We start from the raw sequence: 20,432 nt of genomic DNA, 5'->3' as shown, positions 1-20,432 counted from the left end.
TGTGGCTAGGGTTGCCAGGTTCATGGCCTGAGACTGATCCTGTATCTTTAGGAGAAGAGAAATCCAGCCAAGTGCAGGTGTTCTTGCAACCCTGTAATGGGAAAAAACACAAGGTGGAATTCTCCCTTCCCCCTGCACAACTTTTAAAGATACAGAAGACCTGCTCAGAGGCACATGTTACCAAATTCTTCCAAGCTACACAGCAAGTGGATTGGACTGTGAAAGACCAACCCAAATTGTGTTTGCATTTTGCCAAATTTGTAGGGCAGTACAATATCTCAGAGAGGAGGTCAGGTCTCCTGCTCCCCTGGTGCATTCACTAGAGCTGCCCAATTTCCCTGCTTTTTAAAGATTGATAGAAATATCTGTGGGCTATAGGTACGTTCTTAAACCGTAAGGTTTTCTGCCTATTAGTGAATACTTTATTATAAAAGCATTTATATACCAAGAACTCATGTAAAATATCAGGGTGGCATAGTGAGTGCTTGCATAGGCACAGGGTGAGTGCTTGCATAGGCACAAATACCAAACACTGTAGAAAAAGTGCTCTTACAACATCTGTGTTTTTCAGTGTGCATTGTGCTGGATTCATGCTGCTTTGCACTGCAGATGAAGGTCACAATGCCAGCAATCACCATCTCTGCACTGAGAGAAACAGCATATGGAGGTAGAGGGTGTCTTGCCCAAGGGCCCTCCAAAACCTGGAGCCAGTATGAGTGCTTTAAACATATGGTGTGGATGTGGCTTAAATAAATAGCTAATATAGTATAGCAAAAGGAGACACGCCCTTATGTATGACTATTCAGAAGTAAGTCTCATTGAGTTCAATGGGATTTAGGCCACATCTGTACCATACATTTAAAGTACTCTTGTACCACGTTAACAGTTATGGCTTCCTCCCAAGAATCCTGGGAGCTATAATTTGTTAAGGGTGCTGAGAGGAGACCCTTCACAGAACTACAATTCCCAGCACCCACAACAAACTAGGTGTGGGACAAGCTGCCTTCTGGGTGACACCTTATAAGGGTTACAATAACAAGCTGGCCCATTCCTTCTTTGCCAGAAAGCTAGCAATGTCTTTTAAAATAATGGTCAGGCTCTATCCCATCTCACAAGTCAAAGAAACAGGAAGAAGTTGGCTAAATGCCTTTTATTTTAAAGCAACAATAGCTTCCCCATGTGCTTCAGTCAGGGCAAAAATGACTCGGACAAATCCTCAGCTCTAGCTGCCTTTTGCTTTCATGCTTGCTATCAAGTCATGCACCTTCTTATTAAGAGCTCCTCCATGGACTCCCTTTTTGCCCATGAGAAAGATGAGTGCTTTAGGACTCTTCCCAATACAGATGGATCTGCTGTCACCACCTTTGGTTCGAGTGTCCATCACAGAATCGTTCTCTACTAGCAAGTTGTCACGGATTACGCTGCACTTCTTCCCAGCTATGGTGATCCCTGTCTGCAGGAATGCCTTTCTGTCCTGCCCAGTAATTATTCCTACTTCTTGGGGAGAGATGGCGGCCAGCAGGCCCCCTGGCTTAGAAGCCCACACAGATTTGTTGTCAGAATGTCCCACAATAGCTAAATCTTCGATGTTCTTGTCCTTCAGGACTGTATTGATGTAGGCTTTCCAGTCTCCCATCCTGCTTTGGTTCTCACTTGTCTCTTCTTTGCCAAGTCTTTGCCTTTTCTTTGTTGGATCTCAGATTGTTTTCCAGCTAATCCTAAGAAACTTTTTAAATATACATTTATTTATTTAAAATATTTAGATGCTGTATCCGTCAAAATTGACTGCAATGCAGTTTACAGCAATATAAAAGAACAAGCAGAAAGTTAGTGTGTTGTATTTTAACTGTGCAACCCAAACACCCTTTGTGCTGGGCTGGGGGGGCTGGGGATGGATTGTCCCTCCACCCAGCCTTTCCAGACTGGTGCAGCAATTTGCCTGCTCCCCACCTTCTACTCTGGTGTGTGTGGCAGGGCTACAGATGCACCACTCCATGAAGCCCCAGGAGTCAGGTGGCCCACTGCTCTATTAAGTCCCACTGGGCAACTGCTGGAGTTAGCCTTCCACAATGTGGTGCCCTCCAGATGTTGTTGGATTCCAACTGCCATCGGTCCCTGCCAGCATGGCTAATGGTTAGGGATGACAGGAGTTGTAGTCCAACAACATCTGAAAGGCACCATGCTGGGGAAGACTGCACTAAAATGAACAAATAATAAAACAACAGACAAAGAAATAAATAAAAAGAGCAGTACTTAAAATGCAGGAGTGATTAAAATGGTTTTTACCTGGCACCTAAACGGCAACATTGATGCAAGGGGAGCTTCCTTGGAAATTGCATTTTGTAATAGGGTGCCACAGCCAAAAAAAGACTACTCTCTGGTAGGCTCTGATGCAGAAGGCTTTGGGGAACAGCATCAGCAGATGACCTTAAGTGTACACACAAGTCAATAGGGGAGTAAGTGCTCCTTCCGGTATTTGGGTCCAAGCTGTTTAGGGATTTGAAAGTAAACACCTTCACTTTGAATTGGACTCAGAAGTAACCAGACCAGTAAAGCTCTTTTAAAACTGGAGAAATGTGATCCAAGCAAACTGTACCAGTTAAAATTCTAGCATCTGTATTCTGAACTAACAGAAGTGCCCAAGGAAAACCATCTTCAAAGGTAGTCCTCATATGATGCATCAAAATAATCTATTTGGAAGTTTACTAAAGCATGGACTACCTTTGCAAGATGATCCAGGAGTGTTTGCAATTGGTGAATCAGCCATAGCTGGTAAACCTCACTCCATGCCACAGAGGCTTCTTTGGTCTCTAAAGATAGCTCTAAAGAGACAGCTTGATCCAGGAACACAGACACACCCAGCTATAAACTTGCTCTTTCAGAAGGAGGGCAAACCCATCCAGATATAGCTAAATACAGTCTCCCCAGATATGAGAACCATACACCACAGTACCTTTGTAACATCAGCCTGTGGAGTACTGATTAAATGGTGCAAACTGAGATGAAAGTGTTGGAAGGATTTGAAGTAAGGACTTGAAAAGAAGCCTCCTGGAGAGTTTAAGCCTGAGGTTCCAGCTCAGGATCCTGGGCTCATTGAGAGTTCAAGATCAAAGCTCTGGACACCTCAAACCTCAGATGTCAGGAAAGTTTATCAGATATCACCCTTGCTTAGCCAGCCAAAGGCAGTCTGAGCTCACAAGGCAATTGTTTTTCTGTTTATGCTTCAGCCGTTGCTGTGGGATTCATTGTGATGTCAGAAGTATCTGTCAGCACAGCCAGCCACCCATTATGACCTCATATTATCCATAAAGCAGAATTATTCTCTACCCTCCATGATGCATTTGGAAATAAACAAAAATACGTTTCTTTTCCGCCCTTCATTTTCACAAACTGGATCATAAATATTGGATAATCTAGTGGCATATTTTGGGGTATATTATAAATGATCATTTGTAATTTGTGCTTATAAAGTATAGCCTTAGCATAAAAGCAAAATAATATGCAACGGAAACAACAAAAGATTGGTTAAGTGAAAAGTGAGAATGCACTAGTTAAAGGTATTCAGCCATGTATTTATTTTAGTGTATCGTATATTAAATATTCCTCCATGGGAAGCAGGTTTTTCCCCTTCTCTCATAATGGCAGAATTCAGTCTCTTTAATGATTTGCAGTAGGTTCAGAACAAAAAAAAGATATAAAATAAAGTATTTCACACCACATATAATTGCATTTTAGTTGTTTCCAGATGGGGATCTTATATTGCAAATGGATTATTCAGATCCAATTTTCCTATGTGTGCATTTGGCAAGTTAGCTTCCAAGTTAGCTTCTTTTTGACATTCCATTTTTTTCAGTCATAACATTAATTGCTTTTCCACCACTTGCTGCCTACGCCAGTGGAATGTATGGAACGTTGATGGAATGTACCTAGGCTGTAATTTTCTATCCCTGCAATTACAGTCTCCCAATATTCCAAATATTTACTGTGTGGAAATCCTGAGACAGTCTTCCCTGAACAGGGCATGTGAAAATCAATTGGAAATAGGTTTCTTTCCTTTGATACTGAGTGCCACCAGAAACAAAATGGTTACATTGTGCAAACAAAAGCAGGGTGTGGTGATAGAGACCAGCCAAACCCACCACACATGACAAACTACCTTTTTTTTTTTAGTGCTAACAATCTTCAACAATAACAGTGACTGAAGATGTATAAGGTTATTTTGATGTACTGGACTGTCTGCTTATTTTATTGGATGAAACTTATTCTACTTATTTATTACATTTATATTCCGCCTTTCCTTCAAGGAATTCAAGGTGGTATACATGCTTCTTCTTCCTCTCCATTTTATCATCACAACAACCTTGTGAGGTAGGTTAGACTGAGAGATATTGACTGGCTTAAAGTCACCCAGTGGGCTTGATACCTGAGTGGGGATTTGACCCCTCATCTCCCTGGTCGTAGTCTAACTACTAATTTATCATGATTGTTAAGGAATCTCCCTATTTAGACATATACTGTTTTTGAATGTTAGATGGTGGGGACAAAAAGCAGGTGATGGTCATAGCCTCCATAGCCGTGTGAGAGAGAACAAAATCAGCAGCCTGCAGTTGTTGTTTTTGAAACTGTGTTGAGATCAAGAAAAGGAGACAGAGGGCTGAGGTGCTCTCTGTAAGAAATCTGATGGTGCTGGGTACTCCCCTAAAAATCTGATGGGGACCAATGAATTTGGGATGTCTGTTGTAGTTAAGCTGTTTCTCTACCTATACTCAACCTTTACAAATGTGTAAGTAAACCATATATCAAGACATGTTGGTCACTCTCCCATAACCTAAGTCTATGCTTTGCTTCCATAGGCGGAGGCAATATACTTCCAAATACCAGTTGCTGGAAACCACTGGAGGCGATAGTGCTGCACTCAGGTCCTGCTTGCGGGTTTCCCTTGGGCAACTGGTTGGCCACTGTGAGAACAGGATGCTTGACTAGATGGACCATTGGTCTGATCCAGCAGGCTGTTCTTAGTTTCTTATGTTAAAGGAAACCAAATCCCAGGAGCAAGTGCTGGAAACCTCAATCCTCACCACTCAGAGGATTGGAGTGCATGTATCATCACTTTGCTTATGAGCTGAGCATTCAGCTGCATTGGGGAGAGTCCCATAGCTTAGTGTCTGAGCACCTGCATTGCATGCAGAAAGATCCTGGTTCAATCCCTGGCATCTTTAGGTAGGTTTGGCAGTCTCCTGTCTGAAAACGTAGAGCGCCACTGCCAGTCAGTGTAGGCAAAATTGAGTGAGATAAAACAATGTTCTGATTTGATATGGCAGCTTCCTATGTTCCTACCTAGCTGGTACACTCAGAATGCTGGACTTATTGTAGTTAGATGGTTCTTGGTTTGATCCACTGAGGCTGTTCTAAAATTCCTTCAAAAAGAATTAAAGTATGGCATTTAATACAGACAGATTTTACTGGACTTCGCAAAATCTGTTTAAAAGCTAGTCCATCAATGCAAACTTCATTATGCATATTGAAAACTGTGGCTAAACAACAGATATAATTAAAATAGTTGATATTTTATTTAAACCTTGCCCCAGTTGCTCAAGGCAGCTTGCAGCATTATGAAATCAATTGTCCTGATTTTGAAGTTAGGATCTATTTTGTCTTGAAGGTGACTCTAAATACAGACGCAAAACTGGATTTTCCACATTCTTAGAAATGATTGAGGGAGTCAAACTACCATTAAGATTATGCACTGTGAGACTGTAAGCACGGAATTCAACAGGAGTGAAGGATCTTTGGCCCTCCAGATGTTGTTAAACCACAGCTCCCATCATCCCTGGCCCATGCTTGCTTGGGCTGATGGGAGTTATAGTTCAGCAACATCTGGAGGGCCAAAGGTTTCCCATACAATATGCAGCTCAAATATTTGCAGGTTTATCTAAAAATGAGCCTCAGTGAGTTTAACAGGACTTAAATGCACAGTAATTTAAGAATAAATCCCATTGATTTTAGTGATTTTTTAAAACAAATATGCATAATATTGGGTTGCATGTCATTCTTGGGTCTGCATGTTGGAGGACTATTGGCTGGGGTTAGACTTTGTAGTTGGGCTACCCTCTCATGAGTTTGTGTACTACCAAGTACCATGGTATGTGTATTCTTATTGCTCGTGTTTTTGGAGTGCAACCTTTTCCCAACATTAATGGGTGTTGATATGATGGAAGCTGGCTGATCAAAACCAACTGAGGGGACTTTCAAGCCACCTGACAATACTTCAGAACACAGTATTTTTCACTGTACCGTGCACACATTTATAGGGAAGTCATCAAGTAAAGTACATGTATGAGTGAATGGTACACACGGTATGAAAGTTTCCATTTTAACAGTAATATAATGCCTTTATAGGACTAATCTTTCAACATAGAGAGCAACCTTTCAAGTTTACCAGAATTTTTCCTCAGATTGCGTGTTAAGAAAGAAAAAAGGAGGGGCATGTGTGTTAGAGAAGCAGCCACTGCCACCTAAAAACATGATTCTAGTGAACTTGAAAGCTTGTTTAGTATTTTGTAATGATTTCCAGAGGTTAGCCATGTTAGTCTGAGAATGTAGTATGAGAATGTTAGCAAGAATGGTACCTTAAGACTGCAGTCTTAAACCCCCTTACCTAGGAGTAAACTCCACTGAATTCAATAGGACTTAGTTCCGTTGCAAGTAGACAAATTAAATTACACTGTAATGTATTATGCTGTAAGCTTTTGTAGACCAGAGCCCATATTATCAGACACATGAAGTGTAATCCTAAATTGTCAGGCATATATACATATGTGGATGGGGGTGGGATGCAGAAGAGTGAGGTCAGAAGGAAATGAAATGCAAAAACAATTGTGATAATGTCATACAAGCAAAATGGCTTGCAGTTGTCACTATAATCATTTTGCAGTTATCAGTAGTGCAGTTAAGTAATTTTACATTCTGGACTTAATGGTCTTATGCATATGTGGGGCTCTTTAGATAGTAAAATCCATTACTTCATTCACTTCACGTCAAGATGTTGTCAGCCAGCCCTGCTGCATTTAGGTGTCCTGGATGTGTTCCTCAAAGTCATCATGGCACCCCTGCTCATGATTTATTAAATTTTATATCTTGTGCAAAGGAGCTCAGGGCAGCAAACACACATAGAAAAGTTCAAACAAGATAATTAAAAAGAATTCTGTTCATTTTGCATGAAGCCTATTATTTTTGCATTTCATTTACCTCTAAATGCCGTAAGACTCTTTGTTATTTTTACTTTGTGGCAGGTCTAGTGAAAAGCTATTCTATGCCTACCATGACGCTGAAGTTGGTTCCTAGTTCCCAGTTCCCAGTTCCTTATATGTGTGAAATTTCAGTCACTAACAAAGAAGAAAAGTTGACAGCTACAACAACGTCAAGCCAAATTTAAAATGCCCCTGAACCCCAAAATAAATAATGGGGTACCCTGTATGATATATCGCTGTAATCAGGAGACTCTCCCCGTCAAGACCGACAATAAATTTATACAATCAAAATCATCAGGATTCCGATATTATCATAAATACATAATGATGTCATAAAATTATAAATCATAAGTAACTGGGGGTACACACCCCCAAATCTGCTCTGGGCCAGGACAAATCATACACCCCAGGAAAGGGGAGGGTGTCCCCTACAAGATGCCACTGCGTCCCGCCTGGCCCAGAGCCTCTACTGGGCACCAGGCACTCACGAGGGCATCTATGCAAAATCAAACTGGACAAAAACATGCAGAAAAAAATAAGTAACTGGGGGTACACGCCCCAAACTCTGCTCTGGGCCAGGACAAATCATATACTCCAGGAAAGGGGAGGGTGTCCCCTACGAGATGCCACTGTGTCCCGCCCGGCCCGGAGCCTCTACTGGGCACCAGGCACTCACGAGGGCATCTATGCAAAATCAAACTGGACAAAAACACGCAGAAAAAAATAAGTAACTGGGGGTACACACCCCAAAATCTGCTCTGGGCCAGGACAAATCATATACCCCAGGAAAGGGAAGGGTGTCCCCTATGAGATGCCACTGAGTCCCGTCCGGCCCAGAGCTTCTGCTGGGTGCAGGGCACATGGGAGGGCATCTATCCAAAATCAAACTGGACAAAAACTTACAGGAAAAAATAAGTAACTGGGGGTACACGCCCCAAAATCTGCTCTGGGCCAGGACAAATAGTATACCCCAGGAAAGGGGAGGGTGTCCCCTACCAGATGGCACTGCGTCCCGCCTGGCCCAGAGCCTCTGCTGGGTGCAGGGCACATGGGAGGGCACCTATCCAAAATCAAACTGGACAAAAACTTACAGGAAAAAATAAGTAACTGGGGGTACACGCCCCAAAATCTGCTCTGGGCCAGGACAAATCGTATACCCCAGGAAAGGGGAGGGTGTCCCCTACAAGATGCCACTGCGTCCCGCCTGGCCCAGAGCCTCTGCTGGGTGCAGGGCACATGGGAGGGCATCTATCCAAAATCGAACTGGACAAAAACATACAGGAAAAAATAAGTAACTGGGGGTACACGCCCCAAAATCTGCTCTGGGCCAGGACAAATCTTATACCCCAGGAAAGGGGAGGGTGTCCCCTAAGAGATGCCACTGCGTCCCGTCCGGCCCAGAGCTTCTGCTGGGCACCAGACACTCACGAGGGCATCTATGCAAAATCAAACTGGACAAAAACATGCAGGAAAAAATAAGTAACTGGGGGTACACACCCCAAAATCTGCTCTGGGCCAGGACAAATCTTATACCCCAGGAAAGGGGAGGGTGTCCCCTACGAGATGCCACTGCGTCCCATCTGGCCCAGAGCTTCTGCTGGGCACCAGACACTCACGAGGGCATCTATGCAAAATCGAACTGAACAAAAACATACAGGAAAAAATAAATAACTGGGGGTACACGCCCCAAAATCTGCTCTGGGCCAGGACAAATCTTATACCCCAGGAAAGGGGAGGGTGTCCCCTAAGAGATGCCACTGCGTCCCGTCCGGCCCAGAGCTTCTGCTGGGCACCAGACACTCACGAGGGCATCTATGCAAAATCAAACTGGACAAAAACATGCAGGAAAAAATAAGTAACTGGGGGTACACACCCCAAAATTTGCTCTGGGCCAGGACAAATCTTATACCCCAGGAAAGGGGAGGGTGTCCCCTACGAGATGCCACTGAGTCCCATCTGGCCCAGAGCTTCTGCTGGGCACCAGACACTCACGAGGGCATCTATGCAAAATCGAACTGAACAAAAACATACAGGAAAAAATAAGTAACTGGGGGTACACACCCCAAAATCTGCTCTGGGCCAGGACAAATCTTATACCCCAGGAAAGGGGAGGGTGTCCCCTAAGAGATGCCACTGTGTCCCGTCCGGCCCAGAGCCTCTGCTGGGCGAAGGGCACGTGCGAGGGCATCTATCCAAAAACAAAGCAGACAAAAACATACAGGAAAAAATAAGTAACTGGGGGTACACACCCCAAAATCTGCTCTGGGCCAGGACAAATCATATATCCCAGGAAAGGGGAGGGTGTCCCCTACGAGATGCCACTGCGTCCCGCCTGGCCTAGAGCTTCTGCTGGGTGCAGGGCACATGGGAGGGCACCTATCCAAAATCGAACTGGACAAAAACACGCAGAAAAAAATAAGTAACTGGGGGTACACCCCCCAAATCTGCTCTGGGCCAGGACAAATCTTATACCCCCGGAAAGGGGAGGGTGTCCCCTACCAGATGCCACTGCATCCCGCCTGGCCCAGAGCCTCTGCTGGGTGCAGGGCACATGGGAGGGCACCTATCCAAAATCAAACTGGACAAAAACACGCAGAAAAAAATAAGTAACTGGGGGTACACGCCCCAAAATCTGCTCTGGGCCAGGACAAATCATACACTCCAGGAAAGGGGAGGGTGTCCTCTATAACATTCCAGTGCGTCCTGCTTAGCCCAGAGGTTGTGGAGGCCGCAGGGCGTGTATGATGGCATGTACTCACAACTAAAATGGACAAAAACATTCTCTACAAGAATCCATGGCTTCCTGACTTGCCCAGAATTTCTTGTGTGCAGAAGGAGTGGATCTGAGCAACTATACACATCCAAATGTTTAAATTAGGTAGGGGGGAAAAGGATCTGGTGGTGCCCACCCCAAAACTTTATTTGAAGTATTATATATCATTCATTCATTCATTTCATTCATTCATTCATTGGCGATCACTCGTGGCCGAGTAAGACTGTAAGGTCTTTAGCGGTGGGTCCATAAGTGACTGTAGAGGCCAATTCTGGATCCACACAGCCTCCCACAGTGAGGACATAGGTTTCCAGATGGAAGATGGTCACGACGAGGATTTGCTTGGCGTGCCTTCCGCTTAGCTCGCTTGTCCCTTTTGCCCTCTACTCGTGCTTCTTCAAAGTCCATAGCACCTTTGATAATGGCCGACCTCCATTTGGGACGTTCATGGGCCAAGGCTTCCCAGTTCTTAATGCATGTTACATCTTTTAAGATTAGCTTTGATAACATCTTTAAACCTCTTTTGCTGTCCACTGATATTCCTTTTTCCATCCTTAAGTTGGGAGCAAAGTACCTGCTTTGGAAGACAGCGATCAGGCATTCGAACCACATGGCTGGTCCAGCGAAGTTGGGGTTGAAGGATCATTGCTTCAACACTGGTGGTCTTTGCTTCTTCCAATACGCTAAAATTAGTCCGCCTATCTTCCCAAGTAATTTGCAGAATTTTCTGGAGGCAGCGTTGGTGGAATCTTTCAAGAAGTTGGGAGTGGCGTTTATAGATGGTCCATGTTTCACAGGCGTACAGTAAGGTCAGTAGTACAATGGCTTTGTAAATAAGCATTTTGGTCTCCCTGAGAATATCCCAATCCTCATACACTCTACGTTTCATTCGGGAGAATGCGGCACTTGCAGAACTCAGATGATGCTGAATTTCAGCATTGATGTCAGCTTTTACAGAGAGATGGCTGCCAAGATAAGAAAATTGATCGACGTTCTCCAGCATTGCACCATTAAACTGGATTGACGGTGCTACAGAGGGATTGGTTCGCACTTGCTGATGAAGCACTTTGGGTTTTTTTATGTTAAGCGAGAGGCCAAGCTTTTCATATGCTTCTGCAAAGACATTTAGGATAGTTTGAAGATCTTCCTCTGAATGTGTGGAGACTACATTATCATCGGCATATTGAAGTTCTATGACAGAGGTTGTAATTACCTTACTTTTTGCTTTCAGCCTACTGAGATTAAAAAGCTTTCCATCTGTTCGATATGTGATTTCCACGACAGTGGGAAGTTTCCCCTCAACAAGGTGTAGAATCATGGCGATAAAAATAGCAAATAAGGTCCGAGCAATGACACATCCCTGTTTGACGCCTGATCCCACTTTGAATGGATCACTTTGAGAGCCACTGTTATCCAAAATTGTTGCCCTCGTGTCGTCATGGAGGAGTCGCAAAACATTCACAAATTTATCAGGGCATCCAATTTTCAGACGGATGGTCCAGAGGGCAGTTCGATTTACAGTATCAAAGGCCTTAGTCAGATCAATAAATGCCATATACAGAGGTCGGTTTTGCTCCCTGCATTTTTCTTGAAGCTGTTGTGCAGTGAAGATCATGTCCACTGTCTGCCTGGAAGGGTGGAAACCATTTTGGGATTCAGGGGGAATGTCTTCTGAAATAGGTAGGAGGCAATTTGCAAGGATCCTTGCAAGGATTTTACCTGCGGTAGCAAGAAGAGAGATACCTCGGTAGTTCCCACAATCTGTTCTATCACCTTGAAAAGAGTGATAATTATGGCATCCCTAAAGTCTTCCGGGATCTCCTCCCTCATCCAGATTTTTTCGATGAGCTTATTAAATTGTGTAAGTTCAGGCCCACCTTTTTTAAAGACTTCAGCAGGAATCCCATCAGGTCCACTAGCTTTGTTATTTTTCATTTGATTAATGGCTTTACTGACTTCATCCAAATTGGGGGATACTGCAAGCTCATCTCTAATTTGTTGTTGCGGGATTTGCGAAAAGACCTCATCAGCCACAATAGAGTTACGATTAAGGAGATCGTGGTAATGCTCTTTCCAATGCAGTGCAATAGACTCTTTGTCCTTTAGAAGTTTGGTACCATCTATTGAACATAAGGGATTTGTACCATAATTTGTTGGTCCGTAGATGGCCTTTGTGGCATTAAAAAAGCCCCGTGCATCATGAGCATCTGCAAAATGTTGGATTTCTTGAGCTTTCTTTATCCACTGGGCGCTCTTCTCTAGTTCTTCTTTGGACCTCAGCCTTTGCACTAGCATAGATTTTTTTCTTAGCAGCACAGTTAATGTCTTTTTGCCATATCTGGAAGGCTTTCCTTTTCTTGTCAATGATATGTTCAATCTCACTATCATTCTCATCAAACCAGTCCTGATGTTTCTTAGTTTGGTATCCAATAGTTTGTTCACATGCTGCAATAATGGATGTCTTCAGTTTAATCCAGTGTTCCTCGACATTTTCAGGGAGTTCCGTCAGTAGATGTTTCTTGAGAGTTGTTTGAAAGCAAGCTCGCTTAATAGGATCTTGAAGGGCATGGGTGTTCATTTTATGCCTTGGTTTTCTTCCTTGGAGCCTACGTTGAGGAACAATATTAATGGCCATAGTGGATTGAATTAATCGGTGATCTGTCCAGCAGTCATCGGCACTCATCATGGCCCTGGTGAGGAGTACATCACGACGATCTCTGGCACGGACAATTATGTAATCCAGGAGATGCCAGTGCTTCGACCGAGGGTGCTTCCATGATGCTTTAAATTTATATTTCTGTTGAAAGAGTGTGTTTGTGATAACAAGATTATGCTCTGAACATTAACTCAGTAGTGGAGTTCCATTCAGGTTGCTATTGCCAACTCCTTCTTTCCCAAAGATTTCTGGCCATAAATCAAAATCACGCCCAACTCTTGCATTGAAATCGCCCAGGAGGATAATTTTGTCCTCCTTAGGTATCTCTGATAAGATGGTGTCCAGCTGGGTATAAAAATTTTCCTTGATGTCTTCATCAGCATCTAATGTTGGTGCATAATCACTTACAATAGTTGCCTGCTGGTTTTTGGCAAGTTTTAATTAGAGAGTTGAGAGTTGTTCATTAATACCAGTAGGAACTTCTGACAAGAGCTTCACAAGATCATTTTTAATAGCAAAGCCTACTCCATGTATTCGTCGTTCTTGTTCAGGCAGTCCTTTGCAGAAGAAGGTGTAACCACCTTTTTCTTCCTTCAATTGTCCCTCTCCTGCTCTTCGAGTTTCTTGGAGTGCTGCTATGTCAATACCAAAACATCTCAACTCCCTCTCAATGATGGCAGTTCTGCGTTCAGGACATTCACTATCTGTATTGTCCAGCAATGTCCGTATATTCCACGTTCCAAAGTTCATTTGTCTTTTGCGACTGCTAAGTGGTGACCCCACTGGACGTGGTAATCCAGTCAGGGAGAGAGATGAGGCAGACTATATTTAGGGCACCTTTTCCAGCACCTTCCCCATAAGGGGTGAGCAGAGTGGATCCTGAATCGGAATGCTCAGTCATGGATACAGCTGCCGAACAACTCAACTGCCTTGGTCCTTGAACCAGGACTACTGAGTCTGTATCCACTGCCCATGTGCCGGTCCATGACTAGCGGCTTCCGGATTTCACAGTCCTGCCCCCGTTGCCATCCGCCAATCGCCATGTGACTTTTGGTTTGGTTTGGTTGGAAGACGCCTGTGCGTGAATTTGTTTTATGTCGGGAGATCAGTGCACGACGATCAACACACAATCTTGATAGAAAAAGGCTTTGATCCAATGGCATGGATACCACATTGATTGGAAGTCTTTTATCTGCTGCAGCCTTCATCCGCCTTCACAGCCGTTGTAACATACACATTGTTATCCTCCGTTTGTTCTGCCGTTGAGGACTTTCTTTGATTGTTCTTTGTCTGGTTCCTCTCCCTTGACCTTACCGCCATGGATGACCCCGCTGGGAGTACATGACTCCCGACGGCATCACTCACAGGTTTCATTGGAACACGCAAGCCCACTCACCACTGCAAGGTGATGATCCATACACATATTCATACAGGACAGGGTCCTCTACAAGATGGCATTGGTTCCAACCCAGGTCAGAGCTTTTTGTTCAGTTATAGCTCAGACAAGGTCATTTATCATTTCTGATTTTAGAGTGTTTTGAACTGTATTTAATTATGCATTTTATAACTTTTGTGATCCGCCTGAAACGTTTTAGTTAACTGCAGGGAATAAATCTAAACAACACCAACAACATTAATTTATGTATCAGAAGAATAGCCAAAATCTATAGGAAACATTATAAGAAACTTGGATGCCCATTCCAAATTATGATTTGGGGCACCACGAATCATAGTTCCACACATCAGGGATACTGTCTTCTATTAGATGCTATCCATGCATAGTTTAGAGTCTCATCTATGAAATTACATCTTTATGCTTCTTGAGTGAATCGTTGTCTGGTGATCCGGCCAAGTTTCCATCTGCCATGGCACCAGATAACATAGAGTCATACTGTGAGAAGAATTGTTGTGCATTTGATTTATTATATCTCTAAATAAATTACTACACATATATATTATATTTCTCCAACAGGTAAGAACCAAGTATACAAATGAACATATAAACAAGTGCAGACTCAATTTAAAAAACAAATAAGGAAGTCACATTTATCAGAACTGGTAAAATGGTAAAAAACATTTTGCTTAGAAATATATTAGAACATTTTTGCAGTTTACAAAATCAACACCATTTCACATGGGCTGGAATTAAACAATTTCACCCATTCGAAATAATCTCCTGGTTTTCAAACATCTCTGAAATAGTAGTAGATTTAGAAGAGGACCTTCTAAACTGCACATTGCACATCATCGTTATTGTTTGGTCCTTTATAGCCTCGTTGCTACAATATGACTTGGAGTACTATTTTTCTTTGTGAAGTCTTGGAACAACTCATTTGTTGCACAAACATCACCACATTTGCCCAGGGTGGCAAAAAAGTGATACCCCCCCAAGTCTTTTAAAAACATCTTAAAAACAAAAGATCTTTACAAAATCAAATACAAAACATTGAAAAACACCTTTTGAAAATTACAAAACATTGTTGAAAACATCTTGAATATAATTCCAATACAGATGCACACTGGGACAAGGTCTCTCCTTAAAAGGGTTGTTGAAAGATGGGATTTTCTTATGTTTAATTTTTGTATCGGTCTACCCTCTTACTCACCTTGTTACAGCTCAAATATTATTATTTCAAAAAGCCATTGGTATTGGCGACAGAAGGAAACGTGGCAGGTTAAACAACAATGATTTCTTGAAGATGTAATTTCATAATTGACACTAAAAAGCATTCATGGATGGCATCTCAGAGAAGACACTCTTCCAGGTGCAATGTAGTATGTTTTATGGTGCCCCAAACCATCTTTTGTGATGGGCACCTCATTTCCTTATTCTTTTCCTGTACATATTTGCTATATTTTCTAATACATATATGCCCTTGTCTGTGCCATACAGATACAAGAAATTCTGAATTGGGTGGGAACCCTCTCCAGAATGCATGGGTGTATGACCTGCAGTGCCCAAAGCATGTCTGATGGTGTAATCCCACAGTTCCTTATGTATTTTTTACATAGCTTGATTATTGTTGTTGTGCATAGATGTCGATACCTGTTCCGTATGACCACAAACCATGCCAGGCAGGATGCAGTGGCATCTCGCGGAGGACACTATTCACTTTGCTCAAGTGAATGATTTTTCATAGCCCACAGAAGATTTTGTAGTGGTCACCACAAATTATTTATTTATTTATTTATAGAATTTATTAGTCACCCATCTGGCTGGCTGTCCAGCCACTCTGGGTGATGTACAACATAGGCATATAATACCTAGACATTGAAAATCTAAAAACAATGAAGATAAAATCTAACCCACACCAAAAGCCTGCCTGAAGAGCCCGGTCTTCAAGGCCCAGCAGAAGCTCATCACAGGAGGGACATGGCGGAGATCATTTGGGAGGGAGTTCCACAGGGTGGGGGCCACAATTGAAAAAGCCCTCTCTCTCATTCTCACCAGTTTGGCTGTTTTGACTGATGGGATGGAGAGAAGGTCTTTTGAGGCTGATCTTGTTAGGCGGCATAGCTGATGTTGCTGGAGGCGCTCCTTTAGATAGACAGGGCCGAAACCGTATAGGGTTTTAAAGGTCAAAACTAACACCTTGAATTGGGCCTGGTAAGCAACTGGTAACCAGTGCAGCTCTTTTAGCACTGGAGTGATATGATCTCACCAGCAGCTGCCTTTAATCAGGCGCGCCGCCCCGTTCTGTACCAGTTTTGCCATATTTACTCTTCATTATTTTAGCTGGGAAAGACATGCATGTCATAGACTACACCATCTTTTTTCCTGGGGTATACAATTTGTCCTGGCCCAGAGCGGTTTTTGGGGCATGTACCCCCAGTTACTTATTTTTTCCTGTATGTTTTTGTCTGCTTTGGTTTTGGATGGATGCCCTCCCATGTGCCCTGCACCCAGCAGAGGCTCTGGGCCAGGCGGGACGCAGTGGCAACTGGTAGGGGACACCCTCCCCTTTCCGGGGGTATATGATATGTCCTGGCCCAGAGCAGATTTTGGGGCGTGTACCCCCAGTTACTTATTTTGTCCTGCATGTTTATGTCCAGTTCGATTTTGCATAGATGCCCTCGTGAGTGTCTGGTGCCCAGCAGAAGCTCTGGGCCGGACGGGACTCAGTGGCATCTCTTAGGGGACACCCTCCCCTTTCCGGGGGTATATGATTTGTCCTAGCCCAGAGCAGATTTTGGGGCGTGTACCCCAGTTACTTATTTTTTCCTGTAAGTTTTTGTCCAGTTTGATTTTGAATAGATGCCCTCCCATGTGCCCTGCACCCAGCAGAGGCTCTGGGCCAGGCGGGACGCAGTGGAATCTTGTAGGGGACACCCTCCCCTTTCCGGGGGTATATGATTTGTCCTGGCCCAGAGCAGATTTTGGGGCGTGTACCCCCAGTTACTTATTTTTTCCTGTAAGTTTTTGTCCAGTTTGATTTTGGATAGATACCCTCCCATGTGCCCTGCACCCAGCAGAGGCTCTGGGCCAGGCGGGACACAGTGGCATCTGGTAGGGGACACCCTCCCCTTTCCGGGGGTATAAGATTTGTCCTGGCCCAGAGCAGATTTTGGGGCGTGTACCCCCAGTTACTTATTTTTTCCTGCATGTTTTTGTCCAGTTCGATTTTGCATAGATGCCCTCGTGAGTGTCTGGTGCCCAGCAGAAGCTCTGGGCCGGACGGGACTCAGTGGCATCTCGTAGGGGACACCCTCCCCTTTCCTGGGGTATATGATTTGTCCTGGCCCAGAGCAGATTTTGGGGCGTGTACCCCCAGTTACTTATTTTTTCCTGCATGTTTTTGTCCAGTTTGATTTTGGATAGATGCCCTCCCATGTGCCCTGCACCCAGCAGAGGCTCTGGGCCAGGCGAGACGCAGTGGCATCTGGTAGGGGACACCCTCCCCTTTCCGGGAGTATATGATTTGTCCTGGCCCAGAGCAGATTTTGGGGCGTGTACCCCCAGTTACTTATTTTTTCCTGCATGTTTTTGTCCAGTTCGATTTTGCATAGATGCCCTCGTGAGTGTCTGGTGCCCAGCAGAAGCTCTGGGCCAGGCGGGACGCAGTGGTATCCCGTAGGGAACACCCTCCCCTTTCTGGGGGTATATGATTTGTCCTGGCCCAGAGCAGAGTTTGGGGCGTGTACCCCCATTTACTTATTTTTTCCTGTAAGTTTTTGTCCAGTTTTATTTTGGATAGATGCCCTCCCATGTGCCCTGCACCCAGCAGAGGCTCTGGGCCAGGCAGGACGCAGTGGCATCTTGTAGGGGACACCCTCCCCTTTCCTGGGGTGTATGATTTGTCCTGGCCCAGAGCAGATTTTGGGGTGTGTATCCCCAGATACTTATGATTTATGATTTTATGACATCATTATGTATTTATGATAATATCGGAATCCTGATGATTTCGATTGTATAAATTTATTGTCAGTCTTGACGGCGAGAGTCTCTTGATTACAGCGATATATCATACAGGGTACCCCATTATTTATTTTGGGGTTCAGGGGCATTTTAAATTTGGCTTGACGTTGTTGTAGCTGTCAACTTTTCTTCTTTGTTAGTGACTGAAATTTCACACAAATAAGGAACTGGGAACTGGGAACTAGGAACCAACTTCAGCGTCGTATGCCTACCATTGTTGACTGTTTCCAGGGCCAGCACCAGGCATTACTAGGCTCTTGGGCACCAGCCTGCCCCAGGCCCGCAGTGCCACACAACCAATACACCTGATACAGGTGGCACAGGGCTTAAATATGCCTGCCCGCCCACTTACCTCTCGCATCAGTGCACTCACCATGTGTGCTGCATGTGCATGGCTGTCATCAACCAAGATGGCAGGGAGAGTGTCTATCCCTCAGGAATGCTCCCATTGCCATCTTTGGTGATGGCATGCAAGCATGCGCAGTGTGAGGGGCCTGCACACTGATGTGCTAACATAAGAACATAAGAAGAGCCTGCTGGATCAGGCCAGTGGCCCATCTAGTCCAGCATCCTGTTCTCACAGTGGCCAACCAGGTGCCTGGGGGAAGCCCGCAAGCAGGACCCGAGTGCAAGAACACTCTCCCCTCCTGAGGCTTCTGGCAACTGGTTTTCAGAAGCATGCTGCCTCTGACTAGGGTGGCAGAGCACAGCCATCATGGCTAGTAGCCATTGATAGCCCTGTCCTCCGTGAATTTGTCTAATTTTCTTTTAAAGCCGTCCAAGCTGGTGGCCATTACTGCATCTTGTGGGAGCAAATTCCATAGTTTAACTATGCGCTGAGTAAAGAAGTACTTCCTTTTGTCTGTCCTGCATCTTTCAACATTCAGCTTCTTTGAATGTCCACGAGTTCTAGTATTATGAGAGAGGGAGAAGAACTTTTCTCTATCCACTTTCTCAATGCCATGCATAATTTTATACACTTCTATCATGTCTCCTCTGACCCACCTTTTCTCTAAACTAAAAAGCCCCAAATGCTGCAACCTTTCCTCGTAAGGGAGTCGCTCCATCCCCTTGATCATTCTGGTTGCCCTCTTCTGAACCTTTTCCAACTCTATCCTTTCTGAGATGAGGCGACCAGAACTGTACACAGTATTCCAAATGCGGCCGCACCATAGATTTATACAACGGCATTATGATATCGGCTGTTTTATTTTCAATACCTTTCCTAATTATCGCTAGCATGGAATTTGCCTTTTTCACAGCTGCCGCACACTGGGTCGACATTTTCATCGTGCTGTCCACTACAACCCCGAGGTCTCTCTCCTGGTCGGTCACCGCCAGTTCAGACCCCATGAGCGTATATGTGAAATTAAGATTTTTTGCTCCAATATGCATAATTTTACACTTGTTTATATTGAATTGCATTTGCCCTTTTTCTGCCCATTCACTCAGTTTGGAGAGATCTTTTTGGAGCTCTTCACAATCCCTTTTTGTTTTAACAACCCTGAACAATTTAGTGTCGTCAGCAAACTTGGCCACTTCACTGCTCACTAATTCTAGGTCGTTAATGAACAAGTTGAAAAGTACAGGTCCCAATACCGATCCTTGAGGGACTCCACTTTCTACAGCCCTCCATTGGGAGAACTGTCCGTTTATTCCTACTCTCTGCTTTCTGCTTCTTAACCAATTCCTTATCCACAAGAGGACCTCTCCTCTTATTCCATGACTGCTAAGCTTCCTCAGAAGTCTTTGGTGAGGTACCTTGTCAAATGCTTTTTGAAAGTCTAAGTACACTATGTCCACTGGATCACCTCTATCTATATGCTTGTTGACACTCTCAAAGAATTCTAATAGGTTACTGAGACAGGACTTTCCCTTGCAGAAGCCATGCTGGCTCTCCTTCAGCAAGGCTTGTTCTTCTATGTGCTTAGTTAATCTAGCTTTAATAATACTTTCTACCAGTTTTCCAGGGACAGAAGTTAAGCTAACTGGCCTGTAATTTCCGGGATCCCCTCTGGATCCCTTTTTGAAGATTGGCGTTACATTTGCCACTTTCCAGTCCTCAGGCACGGAGGAGGACCCGAGGGACAAGTTACATATTTTAGTTAGCAGATCAGCAATTTCACCTTTGAGTTCTTTGAGAACTCTCGGGTGGATGCCATCCGGGCCCGGTGATTTGTCAGTTTTTATATTGTCCATTAAGCCTAGAACTTCCTCTCTCGTTACCACTATTTGTCTCAGTTCCTCAGAATCCCTTCCTGCAAATGTTAGTTCAGGTTCAGGGATCTGCCCTATATCTTCCACTGTGAAGACAGATGCAAAGAATTCATTTAGCTT

At 44.1% G+C, this 20,432-nt stretch overlaps 1 protein-coding gene across 1 annotated transcript; it reads right to left on the bottom strand.

Moving 5' to 3' along the window:
- Positions 1-1,222: 1,222 nt before the first annotated feature.
- Positions 1,223-1,653, bottom strand: PFN3 (profilin 3). The gene has a single exon (XM_061626440.1). It carries the CDS (start codon positions 1,634-1,636, stop codon positions 1,223-1,225), a length of 414 nt encoding a protein of 137 aa, XP_061482424.1. The 5' UTR covers positions 1,637-1,653.
- Positions 1,654-20,432: the final 18,779 nt, after the last annotated feature.

The sequence above is a fragment of the Rhineura floridana genome, chromosome 4 (genome assembly GCF_030035675.1).
Source record: "Rhineura floridana isolate rRhiFlo1 chromosome 4, rRhiFlo1.hap2, whole genome shotgun sequence".
Classification (NCBI taxonomy): domain Eukaryota; kingdom Metazoa; phylum Chordata; class Lepidosauria; order Squamata; family Rhineuridae; genus Rhineura; species Rhineura floridana.
This window is presented reverse-complemented; position numbering and strand designations above follow the sequence as displayed.

Excerpts from the sequence above, each read along its gene's own strand:
- PFN3 (XM_061626440.1), bottom strand. The coding sequence starts at position 1,636 with ATGGGAGACTGGAAAGCCTACATCAATACAGTCCTGAAGGACAAGAAC.